Here is a 27,221-nt window from a genome sequence, read left to right on the forward strand (position 1 = left end):
TGATGTGGCAGTTGTTAGAGGCATTGATATGGTATAGTTTGCCCTGGGCATACTGTTCATCCTGAAAGTGATCAGACAATTAGTTATAGTTGTTTGGCCGTCAGTAGATAAACCCATTACCAGAACATTAACATGTTGATAGATGTACACTTTTTTTTTCACTGGTGGGGCATCACAATATTTGAAACTCATTCCTTTCCTATCTTTTCTATACATGGTCCTATAAAATTGATTTAACATCTAACTTTTCTAATTTAACCTTTTCCCTTCTCTGTATATTATTATGGATTTTTATTATTCTTTAGTGTTTGAACCAAATATAGGACATATGTATCAATATTTGGTGCTTCCCAGGTGATGGTGGTGGTAAAGAACATTCCTGCCAATGCAGGACATATACGAAGACTCAGGTTTGATCCCTAGGTGAGGAGCATCACTGGCAAGAGGGTACAGCAGCATACCCCAGAATTCTTGCCTGGCCAATCCACTGGACACAGGAGCCTTTTGGGCTACAGTCAGTAGGGTTGCAAAGAGTTGGACACAAATGCAGTGACTTAGAATGCATGCATGCAGCTATATTTAACCGTTTAATTTCTTGTTTACTGTGGGTTAGAGCCAATATAGAGCCAATGTATAACACCTTATAAGGTGTTATACAGTTATGACTTTCACTTATCACTGAATCCGCACACCAAAAATCAGTGTTTGTTCCAGGTGCAGAAGGCAATGTTGTTTATGGTGGGACGATGGTATGGCAGGAAAACTTGACATAGAGTTATAGGAAATACTAAGCAATGGACTGAGAATAATAAGAATAGAAAAATCTAGCTAACACACTGATAGAGAAAAACTAGTCTTTAGCCAAAGTTATGAACATTTCAAGAGATTACTTGGAAGATATGGGGAAAAAGGGTAGTCGAAATGGAGGATGAAACAGATACTAGTGAGTAAAAAGAACAAAGTGAATTTAATAGAAACCTTTAGCACCGTTTTTTATTAGCTGTCGGCTCTACTGTGTGCTCCTTGATTGACCTAAAAGAATTAACATACAACTTCCAAATACCTTCATCAGAAAGAGAATAATTGTTTCCGATTGTAAACTCCCATTCTACTCCCATTCTACTCCTATTCTAAACTCCCATTCTAAAGCTATTCACTGCAAATCTTAAAACAATAACTTGTAGCATGAAAAAAAACTACCAGTATTTGTTTCTGTGACCAGGATTCAGCTTTGTTTAACATATTTCCTCAACCCAGTTCGCTGCAGAGCAGTTCTCATTTATTGCCTATTTATACTGAGCCTGGAGAAGAAAGCCCAGAGCAACACTGAACGACCAGAAAATCAACATGCTTCCCTTTCCCCAGTTCAGTTCAGTTCAGTTGCTCAGTCTGGCTGACACTCTGCGACCCCATGAATCACAGCACGCCAGGCCTCCCTGTCTATCACCAACACCCGGAGTTTACTCACACTCAAATCCATCGAGTCGGTGATGTCATCCAGCCATCTCATCCTCCGTCATCCCCATGTCCTCCTGCCCCCAATCCCTCCCAGCATCAGAGTCTTTTCAAATGAGTCAAGTCTTCACATGAGGTGGCCTAAGTTTTGGAGTTTCAGCTTTAGCATCATTCCTTCCAATGAACCCCCGGGACTGATCTCCTTTAGATGGATGGGTTGGATCTCCTTGCAGTCCAAGGGACTCTCAAGAGTCTTCTCCAACACCACAGTTCAAAACCATCAGTTCTTCGGTGCTCAGCTTTCTTCACAGTCCAACTCTCACATCCATACATGAATACTGCAGAAACCATAGCCTTGACTAGGCGGAACTTGTTGGCAAATTAATGTCTTTATTTTCCATATGCTATCTAGGTTAGTCACAGCTATCCTTCCAAGGAGTAAGCGCCTGTTAATTTCATGGCTGCAGTTACCATCTGCAGTGATATTGGAGCCCCCAAAAATAAAGTCTGACACTGTTTGCACTGTTTCCCCATCTATTTCAATGAAGTGATGAGACCCGATGCCATGATCTTAGTTTTGGAATGTTGAGCTTTAAGCAGCTTTTTCCCTCTCCTCTGTTACTTTAGTGATTTATGTCAGGTAGTATTATGCACTGAATGTGTTTTCTTCAAATTCGAATGTTAAGCCTTAACTGCCAAAATACTGTGTTTTTAAAAGGGTTCAACTTTTTGGGCCCTCATATTCTTTACCCCACCAGACTCCTCTGTCCATGGGATTTCTCAGGCAAGAATACTGTAGTGGCTTGCTGTTTGTTCCCTTCTCCAGGGAAACTTCCAAACCCAGGGATTGAACCCTGGTCTCTCACATTGTGGGCAGATTCCTTACCATCTGACCCACCAGAAAAGCCCATTAAGGATAAATGAGCCTTTAGGGTGGAACACTCATCCAATAGGTTTAGTGTCTTCATGAAGGGAAACAGCAGAGACTTCTCTCTTCTGTCTCTGAGTCTTTTCCTCTATCTCTCTTCCCACTCCCCATCCTGTGTGAGGAAACATGGAGAAGCCAGCATGGGAAGAAAGAATTCTTACCAGAACCTCACATTGCTGGCACCCTGATCTGAGACTTCTAGCCCCAAGAATTGTGAGGAAATAAATTTCTATTGATTATTCCACTGAGTCTATTGTATTCTTTGCTGGCATTCTTGGCTGACAAATACAAAATAATTTATTTTGGAAATTTACCAAAAAAAAAATCAGGAAATTGAAAAAGTTATTGCACTTCTTAGGAGTCTTTGAGATTTCACAAAATGGATCCTTTCTTTGATTTCCGCATCTTATGAGCTGATGGCTTCTTTGATCTAGAGACTGTGTTATTTGAAGTTTGGCTGATGAAGCCTTCTTGTTGAAAGCAGAGGATAGCTCAGTCACTTAGGCAAAGGTTCCATCTGTGAGCCTGGCGGGATACACAGTCCATGGGGTTGCAAGAGTCAGACATGACTTAGCAACTAAACCACCATCACCAAAGTACTGACAAACAGAAAAAGGATACTGTACCTTGGATCTGCTCACTCACCTTAATATCCCCATGCATGTCTTTGATACTTTCCCAAACCTTTAGAACATCTTAAAATTTGTGTTTCACAAGAACCCTGTGAGATAGCCTTAATCTTCACTATGATCATCAAGTTGTGTTAATGAAAATGCAATGACTTGGAGAGGGCAAGTAATTTTCCCCAGGTCCCATTATTAGCAGATGCAGGTGACTGGGCACCAATACACTCATCTGTTCACTTCCTGATGTCACATCACACATGCCAGTGGGCCCTCGGTCCGCATGTGTGTAACCAACACCACCGCGGAAGCTGTGATGACTCTGCTTAAAAAGAAAAATATTTTGTCTTTGACTGCAAAAAAAGTGACCCTAGAACGTTGGTTTTATCCACTTGTTCTGCTCTGTCTATAACATTCGCTGTTAAAGTCTTTGACAATTATCAATGCAGGGACCTGGTTCTGCTGACTATCCTTTCTTCTAGGCACCTTGACAGCTCTTCTACTTTTATGCATCTTTAATCTTCTCATTACATTTGTTTCTTTGAGAAAATAGCAAATAAATCTCCAAATGATAGTATCAGAATATTACCTGGTCAGCACCAACACATCATTGGATCTGTGAACAAGGCCTCTCTTTTCCTAACTTTGACTTTTTAGGGACCAAATTTATCTGTCTGGTACAGAGTACATCGTGACAACCCATGGAGCTTAGTTTTTGAACCATCGCCAAACATTTCCTCTTTGATACTAGAACTAGACCTTCATGCTGCCATGATGTAATATTTCATAAATTATTCCTGGCCCTACTTTGGCCAACAGAAGCATAAAATCATTGACTCTTGCAAGCGTGTTTTTAATATTACTTTTCCTGTCCATTCTTTGTTAGTAAGCAGAATTTAAGTCTGAAGTGAGCAAAAATTGAGTTTGGACAAGAGAACTTACAAAATAGAGATTTCATCCTCCTGAATGAGACCTGAACATGAGTCTTTTCCAATATACCAGAAGAGTGGTAATTTAATTAAGGATAACATATCAGCATTTACTACTGATTTATTGCAGCATTTACATTTTCTCTGCTCTTAGTTAGTTTAAAGGGGCAAGGTATCTAAGAATAAAATGGTTATTTAAAATTAGATGATGGAAATACTCTTTCTAACACCATACACAAAAATAAACTCAAAATGGATTAAAGATCTAAACATAAGACCAAAAATGATTAAAACTCCTAGAGGAGAACATAGGCAAAACACTCTCCGACATAAATCACAGCAGGATCCTCTATGACCCACCTGCCAGAATATTGGAAATAAAAGCAAAAATAAACAAATGGGAGCTAACCAAATTTAAAGCTTCTGCACAACAAAGGAAACTATATGCCAGGTGAAAAGACAGCCTTCAGAATTGGAGAAAATAATAACAAATGAAGCAACCGACAAAGAATTAATCTCAAATATATACAAGCATCTCCTGCAGCTCAATTCCAGAAAAATAAATGACCCAATCAAAAAATGGGCCAAAGAACTAAACTGACATTTCTCCAGAGAAGACATACAAATGGCTAACAAATACATGAAAAGAAGCTCAACATTACTCATTGTCAGAGAAATGAAAATCAAAACCACTACGAGGTACCATTTCATGCTAGTCAGAACTGCTGCTATCCAAAAGTCTACAAGCAGTAAATGCTGGAGAGCCTGTGGAGAAAAGTGAACCCTCTTACACTGCTGGTGGGAATGCAAACTAGTACAGCCACTATGGAGCACAGTGTGGAGATTCCTTAAAAAACTGGAAATAGAACTGCCTTACGATCCAGCAATCCAGCTGCTGGGCATACACACCAAGGAAACCAGACTTGAAAGAGACACTATTACCCCAATGTAAAAGTGTCACAGCAGTCTTTATAATAGCCAGGACATGGAAGCAACCTAGATATCCATCAGCAGATGAATGGATAAGAAAGCTGTGGTACATATACACTAAGAAGTATTACTCAGCCATTAAAAAGAATACATTTGAATCAGTTCTAATGAGGTGAATGAAACTGGAGCCTATTATACAAAGTGAAGTATGCCAGAAAGAAAAACACCAATACAATATACTAAAATATAAATATGGAATTTAGAAACATGGTAACTATAACCCTGTATGTGAGACTGCAAAAGAGACACAGATGTATAGAACAGACTTTTGGACTCTGTGGGAGAGGGTGAGGGTGTGATGATTTGGGAGGATGGCATTGAAACATATATAACGTCATACGAGAAATGGATTGACAGTCCAGGTTCGATTTATGATACAGGACGCTTGGGGCTGGTGCACTGGGATGACCTAGAGGGACGGGATGGGGAGGGAGGTGGGAGGGGGGTTCAGGATGGGGAGCATGTGTACACTTGTGGTGGATTCATGTTGATGTATGGCAAAACCAATACAATATTGTAAAGGAATTAGCCTCCAATTTAAATAAATGTATATTAAAAAAATGAAAAATAAATTGATACGGCCAAAAAAAAAAAAAGGATGCAGGAAGGAAATTGTGACTCTATTAAGTGGTAAATATTAATAAATAGATACATATAAACAACAAAAAAAGAAGATGTGGTACATATATACAGCAAAATATTACTCAGTCATTGAAAAGAATGAAATAATGCCATTTGCAGCAACATAGATTGTTCCATATGTAGGTCCATAGATGGACCTAGAGAGTCATGCTGAGTAGATTAAGTCAGACAGAGAAGGAGAAATATCTTACAATATTCCTTACAGGTGGTATCTGAAAAGAAATGATACAATGAAATTACTTACAAAGCAGAAGGAGGCTCACAGACTGAAAAAACGAACTTATGGTTGCTGGGGGGAAGGGTTAGTTAGGGAGTTTGGGACGGTCATGTGCAGAGTTCAGTTCAGTTCAGTTCAGTCGCTCAGTTGTGTGCGACTCTTTGTGACCCCATGAATTGCAGCACACCAGGCCTCCCTGTCCATCACCAACTCCCAGAGTTAACTCAAACTCAACGTCCATCGAGTCGGTGATGCCATCCAGCCATTAGAAGAGAACTGTTATGTGATCCCTTATCCCACTCTAGATATATAGTCAAAGGAAATGAAATCATTGTGTCAAAGAGAGATCTGTATTCCCATGTTCATTGCAGCATTATTCACAGTAGACTTGGTATAGGCACAACCTGAGTATCTTTCAACAGGTGAATGGATTAAAACAATGTCATGTGACATATATAGGTAAATATTATTTAGCCATTAGAAAAAGAAGGAATCTTCACATTTGTGGCAACATGGATGAAACTGGAGGACGTTATGCTAAGTGGACTAAGTCAAAGACAAATACCATATGATCTCAATTATAAGGAATCTCAAAAAAAGAAAAAAAGATGGAACTTATAGTAGAAAATGATTGCCAAAGACTGGAGGGTAGGGGAAATAGGGAGAGAATTCTAAAGGTTACACACTTTCATATATGAAAAATTAATAAGATCTGAAGATCTAAATTTGAGCTTCATGATCTAATCATGAGATCTAATCATGAGTTTGAGCAAGCTCTGGAGTTGGTTATGAATAGGGAAGCCTGTGTTGCTGCAGTTCAAGGGGTCACAAAGAGTGGGAAATGAATGAGCAACTGAACTGAACTGAGGATCTGATGTAGAGAATGGTTACCTTAACTAATAAGATTGTGTTGTAATTTTAAAATTGTCTGAGAGAGTGGACATCATCAAGGGACATCACTGACCCGATGGACATGAGTTTCAGTAAGCTCTGGGAGTCTGGGATATACAGGAAGCCTGGCATGCTGCAGTCCATTGGGTCTCAAATAGTCGGCCATGACTGAATGACTAACTCAACTTAAGAGAGTGGAACTTACCTGTGTTCTCCTCAAAAGCAAAAGTTAAACATGTGTGGTGATGGCAATGTTACTTAATAGAAAGGGAAACTCGTTCCTAATACATGCACAAATGTGGGTGGACAAGATGTCGGAGGGGTAAGTGGAAGTGGGGTACACCTCTCTCCACGGATGCATCAAAACATCTAAAGATGCAGCAGTTTTCACAGAAGACGAGGTGAATACTGGCAGGACTCCTGAATACTGAGAAGGAATATCCAGATCCATATAGAACTTGGTAGAACAAAGGAAACAACGGACAAGGAGGAAGGGAGAAGAAGGAGGAGAGCAAGAAAGACCAGCCTGCACCTGGGGGTGAGGAAGCTAAAGCTGGGGAGTTTACCAAAACGTTTTTATGAAACCAGTTCAACTGAAGAGAGGCAGAATATTCAGAACATGCATATTTGCGTGAGTTTGCATAGAGCCTCAGAGACTGAAACATTTTTGAAGTTGGATAGAAGACCAAGAGACCTGACTGGACAGGGGAAAACTTGAATCTTGAATGCAAGAGAGCATGTTTGCTCCCCTCAGTATGGTCTAAGTTGTTTTTCTTTGAATCACCTCCCTTTCTTCACCTTTATTCCCTAAACCCCATCCTCTGCTTTACTAGTTGTTTTCCAATAGTACAGATCACCTGTTAACATACCATATAATGTACTTGGATTCATGCTCATTGCAGATTATCTGTCTTCCTCCAGCTAGAATATCAGTTTCCTGAGGATAAGTGTCTGCCTGCTTTGTTTATTGATGTCAACAAAGCACCTATAAGAGTTTCTGAGTCAAGGAGGAATTAAGTCAATGATCAGTTGGTTAAGTGACCAATAGTAGAATACTGGGCAGGCCTATAGGTTTCAAAGTTTTGGGATATTCATTAGCTATTGTAAATAAGCTGTTCTGCAGTTAATGTTACAAGGTTAAGACACATTCCTGTATCTATGATCAGCATAAACATAAACTACATTTGAAGAAAATGTTTTAGACCCAACATGATAGCCAAATGCACGTTTGAAAACAATTATACTATTTTATATATTTTCTTTGACCAATATATAATTATATTCCTTTTCAAAAACTTTTCCTTACATATGTGTGTATTCATATATGTTTATATATATAAATAAAATTCCATCTAGTCAAAGCTATGGTTTCCCAGTAGTCAGTATGGATGTGAGCGCTGGACCAAAAGGAAACTGAGACGCCAGGAACTGATGCTTTTGAACTGCAGTGTTGGAGAAGATTCTTGAGAGTCCCTTGGACTGTAATGAGATCAAACTGGTCCATACTAAAGAAAATTAGCCATGAATATTCACTGAAAGGACTGATACTGAAGCTGAAGCTCCAATACTTCGGCTACATGATGCTAGAATTGACTCATTGGAAAAGACCCTGATGCTGGGAAAGATTGATGACAGGAGGAGAAGGAGAAGGCAGAGGACGAGATGGTTGGATGGCATCACTGAGTCGATGGACATGAGTTTGAGCAAGCTCCAGGAGATGGTGGAGGACAGGGGAGCCTGATGTGCTACAGTCCGTGGGGTCCCAAACAATTGGATATGACCGAGTAACTGAAGTCAATTGAAGGTATGATGTGTTATGTACATAACATAATGATTATATGATCATTATACATAAGTCACATTGACAAATATGCTATTTCAGTTTCATATATCATTATATGTAGATAATATTGTGATATACTGTTATTTTGGTTTCAGGTGTACAACATAATTATTTGATATATATTGCAAAATGATCACCACAATAAGTCTGGTGAACATCCCTCATTAGAAAGAGCTACAATTTTCTCCTTGTGATGAAAATTTAACGATCTCTTGGCAGTGTGCAAATAGGCCATAAGTATATTCCCTCTTTGACTTAGTGCAGTTAAATGAGACAAGTGGCTTGGAGTCTTAGAGTCAAAGAATCATGTTGAAACAGCTGAGTTGAATCAAACTTCTCAGTGCCAACTCAGAGAGAGCTTTCTTGAAAAATCCATCCCTCATTAGGCCCACCTGGTTGCCATCACACATGGTATGGTGTGCAGGCATAGATCGGTGTTTAAGGCTATGGTATCTTTTCCAGGTGTCCATGCATGTCTTTCTCAACATCATTCAGTGCTTCATCCGTCTCCTGTCTTCACTATCCAAAGGGGGTATAATTATGGCAGAAGACGTCTAAGTAGCTAGACTCACAGTTGCTGCCCACTGGGCACTTTGGAAAGAGGCTGGGAAGGAGTCCTTCCAGTATTAGCATTTTACTTTCAGGGGATTAGAAAGCTATGCAGTTTGAAGAGTCAATCAATGCAAATATGTCTCAGGAGTGAACACTGTTTAATTATTTATTTGATTAGTGATAAGATGACTCTCATCTGCTGAGAGTAAGGCAAAGAAGGGTGAGTAAACAGGGAGAATTCAGGAAAAAGGATGAGAACCTCTTGGAGAAAGTGGACACATGATTAAGGAGACCATGACCTCTATTTGGTTTAGGTTTTAGGTTTTGTCTAGGCTGGCTCTGTAAAGGTATGGGTTGTTTCCATTTGATTTCCATTCATCCTCTATGCTTTACAATGTATGTCTTATTTAAGTGTTGAAAGTGACTAGTGACCTACTGCTTGTTATCACTGGGTAGTCCTGCTTTCCTTCTGGTATCCCATAGCATCTAGCAGAGATACCTTACAGTACTTATTTGTATCATTTGCTGCAGACCCTTACCATTTTTTGGTGATTTCTGCTACTAAGATGATGAAATACAGGAACCTAGAGCTCAGGTGCTTTTGGATAAAACGTTAATTTATCTCCCCCATTCTCTGACTTTTCAGTCATTTATTGACTCAGCTAGTCTCATATTATTCCATGCCTTTTTTGACTCATTTCTGCCTCATTCGTTGCATGTGGTCAAGGTCTATTTCATTTCCCCTATCTCTCGCATCATCTTTTCACTTGGCAGAGCCCTCTTTGATTTTCAGTGTCATAATATTCCCAGCTCTTTCTCATCCCTTTCTTTTTCTCTATCAGCCCCAACAACCACAATGCCTCAATCCACATTAAAGTTTCTCTTTTCTAATTCTGGACATTCTGCTCTTTTGGACTGAATATTCTTGGTTTTCTGTTGCATTGAAGAACAAAGACCAACTCTCCATTTTGCAATATATGATTCTCCATAATGCATAAAAATCGATACAAGTATTTCTCCATTCTAACTCTACAATAATATATGCAGTATATCATGGGAGCATAATCATGAGAGATATAACATGAATGGTAAAAAAATGAACATATCTCATGTTTTTGTCAGACTTGATTTTCCACTGATACCTTATAATGCTATATGTGTTAATATCTCAGTTTCCTTGTTTTTGGATGTCACAGATCCTTACTTCATAGGATGATCCTAAATGAATTGACGGATATACTGTTTTCCTATTTTTGCACATCAAGGTCCCATCAACGTTTCAAAACTCCATCATAAAGCCATCCCATTTGCATCACTCCTATGACACACTCAGATGGCTCCTAGCTGTACTTCAATCCACTGTAGCCTCGTGGTGGCATCACATCTTCTTCTTCTTCACGCTACCATGCAATATAGCAGTTGGTGTGTTTATATCACCCTCTCCTTCTCTGCAACTTGTGGGCTTGGTTCTGGAAAACAGAGATTTTTTAATCCTCAGTTTAAATCCTCATTTTACCCATGACATGTGATTTATTAATCTATAATGTCAGTGAACTTCAAAGGTTCTTCATTTGTTTGTTTCCTTTTGGGAACCACTGTTACTAGTCATGATATAATAGGGCATTTCTTTAAATGTAATCTTACATGGAAATCTGTAAAAGAGGGGAAAATCAACACTTTCTGGATGGCAAGGAAGTCATTGTTAAATGCTGAGATGTTTGCTCTTAGGATTAAGAAAAGCATATATATTTGGGTCCTTAAAAATAAAGTGTTCTAACAGCATTTCATCCTTCACTACCCACATCCTAGACTCACTTTCCCTTTGCTGTTTTTCCTTCCTTCTGTCTTGCTTTTCCTTCTTTTTTATTCATTCCCCTTTCATTTCTACCTTTTGATTTCCCATTTTCTTTTTTTATTTTATTTTATTTATTTATTTATTTATTTTTTTAATTTTAGTTTTTTATTTTTTAAATTTTAAAATCTTTAATTCTTACATGCATTCCCAAAAATGAACCCCCCTCCCACCTCCCTCCCCATAACAACTTTCTGGGTCATCCCCATGCACCAGCCCCAAGCATGCTGCATCCTGCGTCAGACATAGACTGGCGATTCAATTCACATGATAGTATACATGATAGAATGTCATTCTCCCAAATCATCCCACCCTCTCCCTCTCCCTCTGAGTCCAAAAGTCCGTTATACACATCTGTGTCTCTTTCCCTGTCTTGCATACAGGGTCGTCATTGCCATCTTCCTAAATTCCATATATATGTGTTAGTATATTGTATTGGTGTTTTTCTTTCTGGCTTACTTCACTCTGTATAATCGGCTCCAGTTTCATCCATCTCATCAGAACTGATTCAAATGAATTCTTTTTAACGGCTGAGTAATACTCCATTGTGTATATGTACCACAGCTTTCTTATCCATTCATCTGCTGATGGACATCTAGGTTGTTTCCATGTCCTGGCTATTATAAACAGTGCTGCGATGAACATTGGGGTACATGTGTCTCTTTCAATTCTGGTTTCCTCGGTGTGTATGCCCAGAAGTGGGATTGCTGGGTCATAAGGTAGTTCTATTTGCAATTTTTTAAGGAATCTCCACACCGTTCTCCATAGTGGCTGTACTAGTTTGCATTCCCACCAACAGTGTAGGAGGGTTCCCTTTTCTCCACACCCTCTGCAGCATTTATTGCTTGCAGATTTTTGGATCGCAGCCATTCTGACTGGTGTGAAGTGGTACCTCATTGTGGTTTTGATTTGCATTTCTCTGATAATGAGTGATGTTGAGCATCTTTTCATGTGTTTGTTAGCCATCCGTATGTCTTCTCTGGAGAAATGTCTATTTAGTTCTTTGGGCCATTTTTTGATTGGGTCGTTTATTTTTCTGGAATTGAGCTGCATAAGTTGCTTGTATATTTTTGAGATTAGTTGTTTGTCAGTTGCTTCATTTGCTATTATTTTCTCCCATTCAGAAGGCTGTCTTTTCACCTTGCTTATATTTTCCTTTGTTGTGCAGAAGCTTTTAATTTTAATTAGATCCCATTTGTTTATTTTTGCTTTTATCAGAGCAGAAAAAGAAATAAAAGGAATCCAAATTGGAAAAGAAGAAGTAAAACTCTCAGTGTTTGCAGATGACATGATCCTCTACATGGAAAACCCTAAAGACTCCACCAGAAAATTACTAGAGCTAATCAATGAATATAGTAAAGTTGCAGGATATAAAATCAACACACAGAAATCCCTTGCATTCCTATACACGAATAATGAGAAAGTAGAAAAAGAAATTAAGGAAACAATTCCATTCACCATTGCAACGAAAAGAATAAAATACTTAGGAATATATCTACCTAAAGAAACTAAAGACCTATATATAGAAAACTATAAAACACTGATGAAAGAAATCAAAGAGGACACTAATAGATGGAGAAATATACCATGTTCATGGATTGCAAGAATCAATATAGTGAAAATGAGTATACTACCCAAAGCAATTTACAAATTCAATGCAATCCCTATCAAGCTACCAGCCACATTTTCACAGAACTAGAACAAATAATTTCAAGATTTGTATGGAAATACAAAAACCTCGAATAGCCAAAGCAATCTTGAGAAAGAAGAATGGAACGGGAGGAATCAACTTGCCTGACTTCAGGCTCTACTACAAAGCCACAGTCATCAAGACAGTATGGTACTGGCACAAAGACAGACATATAGATCAATGGAACAAAATAGAAAGCCCAGAGATAAATCCACACACATATGGACACCTTATCTTTGACAAAGGAGGCAAGAATATACAATGGAGTAAAGACAATCTCTTTAACAAGTGGTGCTGGGAAAACTGGTCAACCACTTGTAAAAGAATGAAACTAGATCACTTTCTAACACCGCACACAAAAATAAACTCAAAATGGATTAAAGATCTAAATGTAAGATCAGAAACTATAAAACTCCTAGAGGAGAACATAGGCAAAACACTCTCAGACATAAATCACAGCAGGATCCTCTATGATTTCCCATTTTCTTTGCCAGGAATTGCTACTAAAGCTCTAAGATGCTGTAAAACCATCTCAGCCACATCACTGATTTCTTAGGAGAGCCAGTCAAGAGATTGGCCCTCATCCCAGGTTGTTTCGAGGCTGTTAAACAAGCTGAGTATCCCTAATCGAGTCACATTGCTCTAATCTCAGTAGAGGCTCAGTCTATTTGGAGGATTTTATAATTCAGTGACCTACTAGGGCATGTTTGTAAGGCCAAATAATTAATGAAAATGATAGTTAATCTAAAAGGAAGAGAGAATGGCATCTCACTTCTCATGTAATGTGGTTTTCAATCCAGCTTTCTGATCTACTCAGTTCCTATGTGACCACTTGGACAGTTGTCCAGAATCCCCAGGTGGGGGACAGATGCACACCAGTATTTCTGCCATTCAATCGTTCAGAGTGTTTAAGATACATGGGTTTCCTGTGGGTGAGCTAGTAGGCAGCTCACTGGTGGGCTGCTTAATATCTCCAGATGGTGCTTGCAGAGTGAGGGAAACAGAGAGGCTCTGCAGGTGGGGAGCTGTGGGTTCCAGAACATTCCCCCTGATTAAAAAGGAAACTATGAATTTGGGGATCCCCAACTTGTAAATGTCCTGGAAAATCACCAGGATAACCCCTCAAGAGAAACACTTGTCAGTCAGGAGGAATTTCAGATCAGTCCATCTGGACCAAGAGAAGGCTACAACAGCACCATGTAAGTCAGTGATGTCAGAACCTTCCCATTTCGTTACCATCTACCCTGTTCAAACATGGCCCCAGGAATGAAGATCCAGAGAGGGAGAGAGAAGGAACCTTGCAGAAATGGACACAACTGCACTTCCTGGTAGGTCCCCTGGGCCTCAGCAGGGGAGAGGGAAACACTGAATAGGCTGAATATGAGATGGAGCTGACACTTGACTGACCTGGACTTGGGAAACCCAGAGTGATGGAATGTGTGGAATGGCTGCAAGGTGATGCAGGAGATGAGGATGCAGTGGAGTGTGGGTGACGATAGCCCCTGGAGGAGGATGAGCCAGATCACGTTTGCATCTGCTATGGTCTCAGCCTTTGTGTCCCCCAGAAATTTCATATGATGAAACCCTGATTCCCATGGTTATGGCATCCATAGGTGGGGTCTTTGTGAGGTGATGGAGTTATAAGGGTGGTGCCTCCTCAATGAGTTGAGTGCTTTTATATATAAGAGACACTCAGAGCTCCCAATCCCTCCCCCGTGTGACGATACAGAAAGAAGTTTGTGACCAGAAAGGACCCTGCATGACCACACTGTGGAAATCCATTTCCACTGTTTTTAAGCCTGTTTTATAGCAACCCAGAAGGTCTAAGACAGCATCCTAACAATGTTTAGACAGTTCAGTAAACCTCATGCTATTTACACAAAAGTGCAAAGCACTTAATCTTGTCTGTTGTAACACTGAGATAGATGGTGACAGTTTGTGTCTGGCTTTCATAAAGAATCCTGAGAATTCAGTCTTCTTGGTAGAGTGACCAGAACCATGAGGAATTGTCTAATTCTTTGATGCTAATAACTTGACCCAGAATAATGCCTGTGATTCTTAAGTAATCTCTTAATGGTCTTCTTTGTAATGACGGGTTCTGCTATTTGTGACTAATTTTAATAGGCGCTTCATTCTCTCGATTGTAGGGATGGATTTTCTTTTGATTAACTCTTTTTTTTTTAAAGTTTTTTTTTTTTTTTTAAATTTTAAAATCTTTAATTCTTACATGCATTCCCAAACATGAACCCCCCTCCCACCTCCCTCCCCATAACATCTTTCTGGGTCATCCCCATGCACCAGCCCCAAGCATGCTGCATCCTGCGTCAGACATAGACTGGCGATTCAATTCACATGATAGTATACATGTTAGAATGGCATTCTCCCAAATCATCCCACCCTCTCCCTCTCCCTCTGAGTCCAAAAGTCCGTTATACACATCTGTGTCTCTTTCCCTGTCTTGCATACAGGGTCATCATTGCCATCTTCCTAAATTCCATATATATGTGTTAGTATATTGTATTGGTGTTTTTCTTTCTGGCTTACTTCACTCTGTATAATCGGCTCCAGTTTCATCCATCTCATCAGAACTGATTCAAATGAATTCTTTTTAACGGCTGAGTAATACTCCATTGTGTATATGTACCACAGCTTTCTTATCCATTCATCTGCTGATGGACATCTAGGTTGTTTCCATGTCCTGGCTATTATAAACAGTGCTGCGATGAACATTGGGGTACATGTGTCTCTTTCCATTCTGGTTTCCTCGGTGTGTATGCCCAGAAGTGGGATTGCTGGGTCATAAGGTAGTTCTATTTGCAATTTTTTAAGGAATCTCCACACCGTTCTCCATAGTGGCTGTACTAGTTTGCATTCCCACCAACAGTGTAGGAGGGTTCCCTTTTCTCCACACCCTCTGCAGCATTTATTGCTTGCAGATTTTTGGATCGCAGCCATTCTGACTGGTGTGAAGTGGTACCTCATTGTGGTTTTGATTTGCATTTCTCTAATAATGAGTGATGTTGAGCATCTTTTCATGTGTTTGTTAGCCATCCGTATGTCTTCTTTGGAGAAATGTCTATTTAGTTCTTTGGCCCATTTTTTGATTGGGTCGTTTATTTTTCTGGAGTTGAGCTGCATAAGTTGTATATTTTTGAGATTAGTTGTTTGTCAGTTGCTTCATTTGCTATTATTTTCTCCCATTCAGAAGGCTGTCTTTTCACCTTGCTTATATTTTCCTTTGTTGTGCAGAAGCTTTTAATTTTAATTAGATCCCATTTGTTTATTTTTGCTTTTATTTCCAGAATTCTGGGAGGTGGATCATAGAGGATCCTGCTGTGATTTATGTCTGAGAGTGTTTTGCCTATGTTCTCCTCTAGGAGTTTTATAGTTTCTGATCTTACATTTAGATCTTTAATCCATTTTGAGTTTATTTTTGTGTGCGGTGTTAGAAAGTGATCTAGTTTCATTCTTTTACAAGTGGTTGACCAGTTTTCCCAGCACCACTTGTTAAAGAGATTGTCTTTACTCCATTGTATATTCTTGCCTCCTTTGTCAAAGATAAGGTGTCCATATGTGTGTGGATTTATCTCTGGGCTTTCTATTTTGTTCCATTGATCTATATGTCTGTCTTTGTGCCAGTACCATACTGTCTTGATGACTGTGGCTTTGTAGTAGAGCCTGAAGTCAGGCAAGTTGATTCCTCCAGTTCCATTCTTCTTTCTCAGGATTGCTTTGGCTATTCGAGGTTTTTGTATTTCCATACACATCTTGAAATTATTTGTTCTAGTTCTGTGAAAAATGTGGCTGGTAGCTTGATAGGGATTGCATTGAATTTGTAAATTGCTTTGGGTAGTATACTCATTTTCACTATATTGATTCTTGCAATCCATGAACATGGTATATTTCTCCATCTATTAGTGTCCTCTTTGATTTCTTTCATCAGTGTTTTATAGTTTTCTATATATAGGTCTTTAGTTTCTTTAGGTAGATATATTCCTAAGTATTTTATTCTTTTCGTTGCAATGGTGAAAAGCAGCAAGGGAAAAACAACAAATAACACACAAGGGGATTCCCATAAGGATAACAGCTGATCTGTCAATAGAAACTCTTCAGGCCAGGAGGGAATGGCAAGACATACTTAAAGTGATGAAAGACAATAACCTACAGCCCAGATTACTGTACCCAGCAAGGATCTCATTCAAATACGAAGGAGAAATCAAAAGCTTTACAGACAAGCAAAAGCTGAGAGAATTCAGCACCACCAAACCAGCTCTCCAACAAATTCTAAAGGATATTCTCTAGACAGGAAACACGAAAGGGTGTATAAACCCGAACCCAAAACAATAAAGTAAATGGCAACGGGATCATACCTATCAATAATTACCTTAAATGTAAATGGGTTGAACGCCCCAACCAAAAGACAAAGACTGAGTGAATGGATACAAAAACAAGACCCCTCTATATGCTGCTTACAAGAGACCCACCTCAAAACAAGGGACACATACAGACTGAAAGTGAAGGGCTGGAAAAAGATATACCACGCAAATGGAGACCAAAAGAAAGCAGGAGTGGCAATACTCATGTCCGATAAAATAGACTTTAAAACAAAGGCTGTGAAAAGAGACAAAGAAGGCCACTACATAATGATCAAAGGAACAATCCAAGAAGAAGATATAACAATTATAAATATATATGCACCCAATATAGGAGCACCACAATATGTAAGACAAATGCTAACAAGTATGAAAGGGAAATCAACAATAACACAATAATAGTGGGAGACTTTAATACCCCACTCACACCTATGGACAGATCAACTAAACAGAAAATTAACAAAGAAACGCAAACTTTAAATGATACATTAGATCAGTTAGACCTAATTGATATCTATAGGACATTTCACCCCAAAACAACGAATTTCACCTTTTTTTCAAGTGCTCATGGAACCTTCTCCAGGATAGATCACATCCTGGGCCATAAATCTAAACTTGATAAATTCAAGAAAATCGAAATCATTCCAAGCATCTTTTCTGACCATAATGCATTAAGATTAGATCTCAATTACAGGAGAAAAACTATTAAAAATTCCAACATATGGAGGTTGAACAACACACTTCTGAATAACCAACAAATCACAGAAGAAATCAAAAAAGAAATCAAAATATGCATAGAAACGAATGAAAATGAAAACACAACAACCCAAAACCTGTGGGACACTATAAAAGCAGTGCTAAGAGGAAAGTTCATAGCAATACAGGCATACCTCAAGAAACAGGAAAAAAGTCAAATAAATAACCTAACTCTACAACTAAAGCAACTAGAAAAGGAAGAGTTGGAGAACCCCAGAGTGAGTAGAAGGAAAGAAATCTTAAAAATTAGGGCAGAAATAAATGATTTACTCTTAAGGGAAGATAAGAAATGTTAAGAAATTGCCCCCTTAGTTTTTGACACTCTAAAGAGTCTGTGTTTATTTTTTAGGAGGAGACCCATTACAGAGCATGCATTAAAAAGCTGTAAATTTCAAAGAAGCTTGCTATGGGATAGATCATTATGACCACCTCAGAGCTGGATGGGATGTCTGTGGATTTAGCACGTTCCTCGGGTTCGGCACGCCAGGATCTTGATGTACGTGTCAACTTTACCTGCATCCCTGTACAGGCAGTGGAACAGGTTATACAATTCAGAATGACGCATATCTTCATCGCTGGACGTCAGGGATGGGAGTCTTGACCAGCTACTGTCAGCATCGTGCATAGTCTGCAGGACTGCAGCAATAATCTAAATACCCAAATGATAATGACTTCTTATGCATTTTATTACTATTTGCTTATCTTTTGTTCTTCTAATTATCAAATAAAGATTTGGGGAAGACATATCAATATAAAACTCTCTATACATGGATTTTGGAGCCAGCTTATGAGAAAACTATGAGAAATCTAAAACATAGATACGATACTCCAGTTTAGTTTTAAATTTCTCTTTTCTTCCTTCCCACTCACGTCCTTTGATTTGAGGAGAACAGAGGAAGAAGACAAGTGGGACTTCAATAGCATATGCCCTGGGTTACTTTAACGAAAAATGCTGATCTTGGAAATTCAGTTCTCTAGTGCTATTACTCTTGAAAATATTTCAACCACCTGTGCCCAGGAAGAGGAAAGCTTTTGGTGAAATTGTGTGCAATGCAGGGAAGGCTGCCCATGTTAAAAATTGCAGTGAAATTCTGATTCCTTTACAGTAGAGTATATCACTATGAATGACTAGGCTCCTGCTTTATGTAGTAGCAGTCTAGCATATAGAAGTCATGAATCTTTTTCTTATCAAATGAGATATTTCCAAATCCTGATGCATTACAGAGGTCACCTCTTTCATTCATGAAGAAAGCAAGAAAGCCCTCTGCAGGATGCTCACCTTCCTGAAATGACTTTCTATGAATGCTTGAAGTTTGTCTGACATGGTCTCCATCTTCCTGGCGCTTGATAAGAAAGTCTCTGACAATTCTCTCATACTTGGCAGCTCCATGACCAGATGATACAGAGGCTTATTCCAGGAGTATAGTAACACGAGTGTCCACTTACTAAGGTCTTCATTCTAAGCCACCATAAGAAACAGTCTCATTAAAATAATCATAATTCAGTGGTTTTGGTAACATGTGATCTTTGCTCAGAGCAGCTGACCTAAAAAGCTTTTGGTTATTCCTATGTGCATGCAGAGACTTTTGAAGGTAGTAAAAGTTGCAAAAGTATAAAAGGTAAGCTGTTCGTTCACACTTTGCTGAAATATAAAAATCTAGGTTATTTTAGGAACTGATTCTTCTGATGCGTTCTAATTTATAACATGGAGAGTTTTCTTTTTTCCTCTGAAAATCTACCACCACTCAGTGATTTCTTTTATGTTTGTATATTTGCGTGAGAGAATCTAAGTATTTATGGCAAGTCAGTACATGCCTGCAGTGCCTAACCCAGGAAAGAGGGATTCCACCTGTGCCCACGTCATTGTCACCCAGTGATTCATTCGTATTAATGAATCTGATAAGTCTTTGTATTGATTTTTGATTGGTAATTGTTTTATGATATTACAACAAAGAGACAAGGAAGAAGACATGACATTCCTAAACAGGCTTCTCTCCTCAGCTGATCCTGACACCAGCCCCCTGCTGACTCAGAAGAGTCTGTTTTGTTGACATGTATCCGGGCAGAAAATGGCACAGCATTGTTTTTAGTAATAGCATCAGTGGGATTCACAATGGAGGGTTTCCCCCCTAGTTCAGTACTACTAGCAGAATCGAGCCTGAAAATCCCGGGGCCTGAAGATCTCTAGTTAATATGCTTGATTTCTTTACAGCCATGACCTGTTTTACTGGCAAAGAATAGAAAACTGAATAGGATTAAATATAGTAATGCACAGAAAGTGCTTAGTAAAATGTGAGGCCATGTAATAACTCTCAATAAACTTTAAATTTAAGCTTATTGAACAATCCCTCCTCTTCTTCCTCTTTGTCCTTTTTTCTTTACTTGTTCACCCTCATTATTAGTGAGCTTAACAGAGGAAAAGAATGCTGGTATTATAAGAAGGTTGTAGAGAGAGAAGATTGAATTTTAAGGGGGGATACAAGAGAAAATATTTTAAATAATGTTAGGAGGAATGATAATGCAGGAAATCAGAAAGGAGAGATTATAACTGGGAAAATTTGGAGCTGCAATAAATGATTGAGGTTTGATATGTTAACTGTGTGGTCTCAGAACAGAGGCAATTTTTGCGGCCATGAGAAGCAAAGCAATGTTTTATAGGCCATTGTGGGGGAGACTTACAAATTAAGAATAAAAGGTGACAGAGGAGTCATTGAGAATGACAAATGAAGGACATATCAGAGAATTACAAGCAGAATCAGGAGAGCCGTGAAAGGCAGATGCGAGGGCTTGGGTAGTGCGGTATAGGATTCCGAAGTAGGAGTCACTAGTAACAGGCAGTACTCAAAACTGTGGTGTGTTTCTTACATATTCATGAATTTTGCAATCTTATATTTTACACATGGAAATTCCTATTCATGTCCTGTTTTCATAAGGAATAATAGCTGCAATCCTGTGCCTAATGCATTGGTTGAACTAAAGTTGTCTGCATGGACAATTTATAGATCTGTTATTCATCTTGCTACTACAAATCTTTAGTCATCCCTTGATTTTGCTCATGCTACATGAACTGCGTAAAATAATTTCTCATCAATTGCTTACGGTTCCTCCACATTTTTCTGCATGTGCAGTTACCATAACCTCTAATGATCTGACGTCTGGTAACCTACATACTGTCTCATCTGAAACAGTGAAAAACCCAGGTGAAAGACTCACGTTCAGCTGGTAGGCTTTATATCTATCTTCGGGAGAATGGAAGGAATTCGTGTGGCAGCTGTCAGTCGCATTGATATGGTACAGTTTGCCCTGGGCATATTTTTCATTCTGAAAGTGATCAGGCAATTAGTTATTGTTGTTGGGCATTCACTATATGAACCCATTAACAGAACATTAACATGTTTGATAGACGTGAATTTTTTTTTAACAGGGGGTCATCACAAAATTTGAAAGTAATTCTTTTAAAACTTTTCTGTACGTTGTCCCTAAAAAATGATTTTACGTATAACTTTTCTAAATTTAACCTTTTCCCTTACTGTTTTATTATTATCTTTTTTTTTTTTTTTACTATTTGAACCAAATATAGTACATATGTACCAATATTTGGTGCTTCCCAGGGGACAGTAGTGGTAAAGAATATTCCTGCCAATGCAAGAGATATAACAAGACTCAGGTTTGATCTCTAGGTGAGGAGCATCCCTTGCAAGAGGGTACAGCAGCGTACTCCAGTATTCTTGCCTGGCCAGTCCTATGGACAGAGGAGCCTGTTGTGCTATAGTCAGTAGGATTGCAAGGACTGGACACAACTGAAGTGACTTAGAATGCATCCATGCACCTATATTTAACCATTTAATCTCTTGTTTACCTGGGAGAGTTGGAAAAAGAAAAAGGACAGTCAAAATGGAGGATAAAAGGAAATCTAGTGAGTAAAAAGAACTGCGTGAATTTAATAGCAACCTTTAGCACCGCCTTTTATTAGCTGTCTGCTCTACTGTGTGCTCCCTGATTGACCTAAAAGAAGTAACATACAACTTTCAAATACCTTCCTCTGAAAACGAATAATTGTTTCCAGTTGTGAACACCCCTTCTATTGTAGCTGGAAACCTATTCACTGCAAATCTTAAAACAAAAATTTGTAGCTTTATAAAACTAAAAGTTTTCATTTTTGTGACCAGAATTCAGCTTTGTTTAACATGTTCCATCACCCAGTTCACTGCAAAGCTGCTGCTGCTGCTGTTGAGTTGCTTCAGTCGTGTCCAACTCTGTACCATCCCATAGACGGCAGCCCACCAGGCTCCTCCGTCCCTGGCATTCTCCGGGAAAGAACACTAGAGTGGGTTGCTATTTCCTTCTCAAATGCATGAAAGTGAAAAGTGAAAATGAATTTCACTCAGTTGTGTCCGACTCTTAGCGACTCCATATACTGAAGCACACCAGGCTCCTCACTCCATGGGATTTTCCAGGCAAGAGTACTGGAGTGGGTTGTCATTGCCTTCACACTGCAGAGCAGTTCTCATTTATTGGCTATTTACTCTGAGCCTGGGGAAGAAAGCCCATGGAGACCTTGAAGGACCAGAAAATCAATATGCTTCCTTTCCTCAGTCCCACCTAAAAGTGCTTTGTGTCAGGTAGTATTGTGGACTGAATGGGTATTCTTAAGATTCATGTGTTAGAGACCTAACTGCCAAAGTACTATGTTTCGAAAAGGGTTCTGACTTTTTGGGATCCCATGCTCTATAGCTCACCAGATTCCTCTGTCCATGGGATTTCTCAGGCAAGAATACTGGAGCGGCTTGCCGTTCCCTTCTCCAGGGAATCTTCCAGAGCCAGGAATAGAACCCAAGTCTCTCACATTGCACGCAGATTCTTTACCATCTGAGCCACCAGTGAAGCCCATTAGTGGTAAATGAGCTCTTAGGGTGGAACACTCATCCAATAGGTTTAGTGTCTTCACGAAGCGAAACACCAGAGAATTCTCTCTGCGTCTCTGTGTCTTTTCCTCTATCTCTTCCCCACCCCGACCCTTTGTGAGGACTCACAGAGAAGCCAGCCTGGGAAGAAAGAGTCCTTACCAGAACCTCACCTTGCTGGCACCCTGATCTTGGACTTCTAGCCCCCAGACTGTGAGGAAATAAATTTCTGTTGTTTATTCCTCAGAGTCTTTTCTGGCATTCCTACCTGACAAATACAAAATCATTTATTTTGCTTATTTAAAAAGAAAATGAATGAAAGGAAATTGAACAATTTATTGCACTTCTTAGGAAACTTTGAGATTTCACAAAACTGATCCTTTCTTCGATTTCCACATCTTATGAACTGACGGCTTCTTTGACCGAGAGAGTGTGCTTCTGCAGCCTTCTTGTTTAAAGGATAGTCTAGCCCCGACACTTAGGGGAAGTTTCCTTCTGGGAGCCTGGTGGCCTACAGTCCATGGGGTCACAAGAGTCGGACACGATTTAGCAACTAAAGCACCACTATCATAACATTTACAAACTCCTTGAACATTACTGAGGAAACGTAATGGAACTCGTGGGACAGCCAGGTGGCATTGATAAACAAGTCTGTACGGGATCTCAGGGAGGTGGCAAACACGTCAGGACTGCAGGAGGGGCACGGGTTGCCTTGGCACAGGAGCAGATTTGACATGACCAGCAGTAGCAGCAGGCAGGACCCTGTTTAAATAGAACCATGAGCCATTCTGAGATGATCTAGTCACCTGAGGTTAGCAAATCCATCCTGTGGAAGGAAGCCTTCTCTTTCCCTCTTGCTGTGAGCAGGAGTTGCTGCTGTAGAAGCTGGGGTGTGGAAGAAGGAGTGCCTTCTGTGTAAATTCACATGGATGATGATATTTGCACAGATAGATAGTTGGAGAAATAGGTTACTTCCTGTATTTTTGAATTGCTCCCAGAAGTACTTCTGTGCTCTGCAAACATTTGGAACTTAATTCTGAGCCAGAGTATTTAGGCCATTCTTTTAAGACAGTTTAATGTTGGGACTCTCCAGACTCTGAACAGCAAGGCCCTCTAGGAGTTTGCAATTTTTTACTCTACATTGACTAATGCTTGAATTTTAGACACTGAAATGACAAGAAAAGTCCAGTTTATCTGTGGTATACCATCACACTGGGGTAAGAGTAAACACGAGACTGACTGATCACTATTATTGAGTACAGAGAGAATACTAAGAGAAAAAGGATACTGTACCTTGGATCTGCTCACTCACCTTTGTAACCCCATGCATGTCTTTGATACTTTCCCAAAAGCTTTAAAACATCTTAAAATTTGTGTTTCACAGGAACCCTCTGAGATAGCCTTAATCTTCACTATGATCATCAAGTTATGTTAATGAAGATGTGATGAATTGGAGAGGGCAAGTAATTTTCCCCAGGTCCCATTATTAGCAGATGCTGGTGACTGGGCACCAATACACTCTCATCTGTTCACTTCCTGATGTCACATCACACATGCCAGTGGGCCCTCGGTCTGCATGTGTGTAACCAGGACCACAGCAGGAGCTGTGATGACTCTCCTTAAAGAGGAAAATATTTTGTCTTTGACTGCAAAACAAAGTGACCCTAGAACATTGGTTTATCCACTTGTTCTGCTCTGTCTATAAAACACTCACTGTTACAGTCTCTGACAATTATCAGTGTGGGGGCCTGGTTCTCCTGGCTAGCTTTTCTCCTAGACACCTTGACAGCTCTTCTACTTTTATGCATCTTTAATCCTCTCGTTATGTTTGTTTCTTCGAGAAAATAACAAATAAATCTCCAAATTGTAATACAAGAATATTACCTGGTCAACACCCAAGAGAACGTCATTGGCTCTGAAAACAAGGCCTGTCTCTTCCTGACGTTGACGTTGTAGGGACAAAATTTACCTGTCTGGTCGGGAGTACATCCTGACAACCCATGGGGCTTAGTTTCTGAACCATTTCCAAACATCTCCTCTTTGACAGCAGAACTAGACCTTCATGCTTCCGTGAGGTATTGCAATATTTCAGAAATTACTCCTGGCCCTACCTTTGGCCAACAGAAGCATAAAATCATAGACTCTTGCTAGCATGATTTTAATATTACTTTTCCTGTGCGTCCTTTGTAAGTAAGCAGAATTTAAGACTGAAGTGAGCAAGAATTGAGTTTGGACATGAGAACTGATAAAATAGAGATTTTATCCTCCTGAATGAGATCTGAACATCATTCTTTTTCCAATTTATCAGAGTAACTAAGTAAGTAAAGTCACTCAGTTGTGTCCAATTCTTGGTGACCTCGTGGACTGCAGCCCACCAGGCTCCTCAGTCCATGGGATTCTCCAGGCAAGAATACTGGACAGGGTTGCCATTTCCTTCTCCAGGTGATCTTCCCGACCCAGGGATCGAACCTGGGGTCTCCCACATTGGAGGTAGACGCTTTAACCTCTGAGCCACCAGGGAAGACCAATTTATTAGAAGAGTGGTAATTTAATTAAGGATAAGATATTAGCATTTGCTAGGTTTTCTCTGCTTTTAGTTATTTTAAAGGGGCATGATAAGAATAAAATGGTTATTTAAAATTAGGTGATGAAAATAAAAGAAGTGGTTCTCAAAAAGGAGACTTATAAGTTGGAGAAATTTGGAACTATCTCTCTCATCAACTAAAGAGCTTATTGTGACAGGCAAAGAGGATAATAGCTTATATAACATAAACATATTTGTGTGCATGTATTTTGGTGCATGTATCCATAAGCTATGCATAAATATATGCTTAATTCCTTTATGAAACTTTGGACCTTATAAATGCGATTTTATAAGAGGCAGTAAATATAGCAGAATACGCTAATTCCTAATGTAATTGATCATTTATTGGTAGATGACTAACTATATTATTTTTTCTGTTAAATTGTTTTTTTAATATTTTATCTCAAAAATTTATTTAAATTTAAATTTATTTATTTTAATTGGAGGCTAATTACTTTACAATATTGTATTGGTTCTGCCACACATCACCATGAATCTGCCACCGATGTACACGTATTCCCCATCCTGAACCTCCACCCACTTCCCTCTCCATACCATCCCTCCGGGTCATCCCAGTACACCAGCCTAAGGATCCTGTATCGAACCTGGACTGGCGATTCATTTCTTATGTGATATTACACGTTTCCATGACATTCCGCCAATTCTTATTCATGTGTTTGCCTTGATAGCGCATATATTTAAAAATTGGAATAATACTGAGTAGATTAGCATGGCCCCTGCCCAAGGATGACACACAAATTTGTGAAGTCTTCCATATTTTCCTGTAACAGCTTCGAGGGTTGGGATGGGAAGGAAGGTGGCAAGGAGATTCAAGAGCAGAGGACATAGGCATACCTATGGCCGATTCATGCTGATGTTTGGCCGAAAGCAGTACAGTATTGTAAAGCAAGTCCCCTTCAATTATACATCGATAATTTTAATTATAAAAACTGTTATTAGGGATAATATAACAGGTTCACATATCCATTGTATGACTAAAGAGTTCTGACTGGAAACTGGTGGTGTCAATTATCATTGGTTAGTGATTCATTAACGTTACAGTTGTATGAGAAAAGTAAACTAACAAACACTACTGTCTTGATTCAGTGTCATAGCAAGATATAATCCTTGTCTGTGTTCGCTTTTAGGTGCTATAGTGCCCAAACTTTGTAACTGAGTCTGTTCTCAGAAGCGCAGTCTTGAGTCCTGCCTAGGGTTTTTTTTTTTTTTTAAATTTTTTTTTTTTAAATTTTTAATCACGTAATTGTTTTATTCATTACATTGATGGCTATTTTTTGTTGACTTAAATATTTTATTTTATTTTATATTTTTTATTATTGTGCTTAGGTGATTTTTTGGGGTTTTTTATTTTTTTAATTTTAAAATCTTTAATTCTTACATGCATTCCCAAACATGAACCCCCCTTCCACCTCCCTCCCCATAACATCTCTGTGGGTCAACCCCATGCACCAGCCCCAAGCATGCTGTATCCTGCGTCAGACATAGACTGGCGATTCAATTCTTACATGATAGTATACATGTTAGAATGTCATTCTCCCAAATCATCCCACCCTCTCCCTCTCCCTCTGAGTCTAAAAGTTCGTTATACACATCTGTGTCTTTTTTCCTGTCTTGCATACAGGGTCGTCATTGCTATCTTTCTAAATTCCATATATATGTGTTAGCATACTGTATTGGTGTTTTTCTTTCTGGCTTACTTCACTCTGTATAATTGGCTCCAGTTTCATCCATCTCATCAGAACTGATTCAAATGAATTCTTTTTAATGGCTGAGTAATACTCCATTGTGTATATGTACCACAGCTTTCTCATCCATTCATCTGTCTGTTTTAGATGCTAAAGGCTTCTGTTCGCTGATCACTAAGGCCAAAATTTTCTCTGCTGAGCATTCTCTGGGTCTATCATGTGCACAAGTCTTTATATTTTGGTTTTCTAATTTGATTCTCTTATTCTTTTGATCAGACTAACAAGT

General features: G+C 39.1%; 1 protein-coding gene and 1 non-coding gene across 4 annotated transcripts in view; one reads left to right on the forward strand and one right to left on the reverse strand.

The window, feature by feature from the left end:
• Window positions 1-267: 267 nt before the first annotated feature.
• LOC101102796 (chorionic somatomammotropin hormone 2-like) overlaps window positions 268-27,221 on the reverse strand; it is a 31,083-nt gene continuing 4,129 nt past the window's right edge. Inside the window, exons 2-6 of one of the 3 annotated variants that reach the window (XM_042237522.2) lie at window positions 23,226-23,407; window positions 20,955-21,062; window positions 19,021-19,200; window positions 18,255-18,390; window positions 268-10,539 (exon numbers count right to left, since the gene is read on the reverse strand). In XM_042237522.2, coding sequence (XP_042093456.2) covers window positions 10,499-10,539; window positions 18,255-18,390; window positions 19,021-19,200; window positions 20,955-21,062; window positions 23,226-23,407 — 647 coding nt within the window. In that variant the 3' untranslated portion in view covers window positions 268-10,498. Of the gene's footprint in view, window positions 10,540-14,954; window positions 18,391-19,020; window positions 19,201-20,954; window positions 21,063-23,225; window positions 23,408-27,221 lie in introns of those variants that run through there. The other 2 variants (XM_060403454.1, XM_027958618.3) reach the window with 2 other exon arrangements.
• On the forward strand, window positions 25,901-26,011 carry LOC114109799 (U6 spliceosomal RNA). Its single transcript, XR_003586374.1, has one exon. It is a non-coding gene; the product is annotated as a U6 spliceosomal RNA (small nuclear RNA).

The sequence above is a fragment of the Ovis aries genome, chromosome 20 (genome assembly GCF_016772045.2).
Source record: "Ovis aries strain OAR_USU_Benz2616 breed Rambouillet chromosome 20, ARS-UI_Ramb_v3.0, whole genome shotgun sequence".
Classification (NCBI taxonomy): Eukaryota; Metazoa; Chordata; class Mammalia; order Artiodactyla; family Bovidae; genus Ovis; species Ovis aries.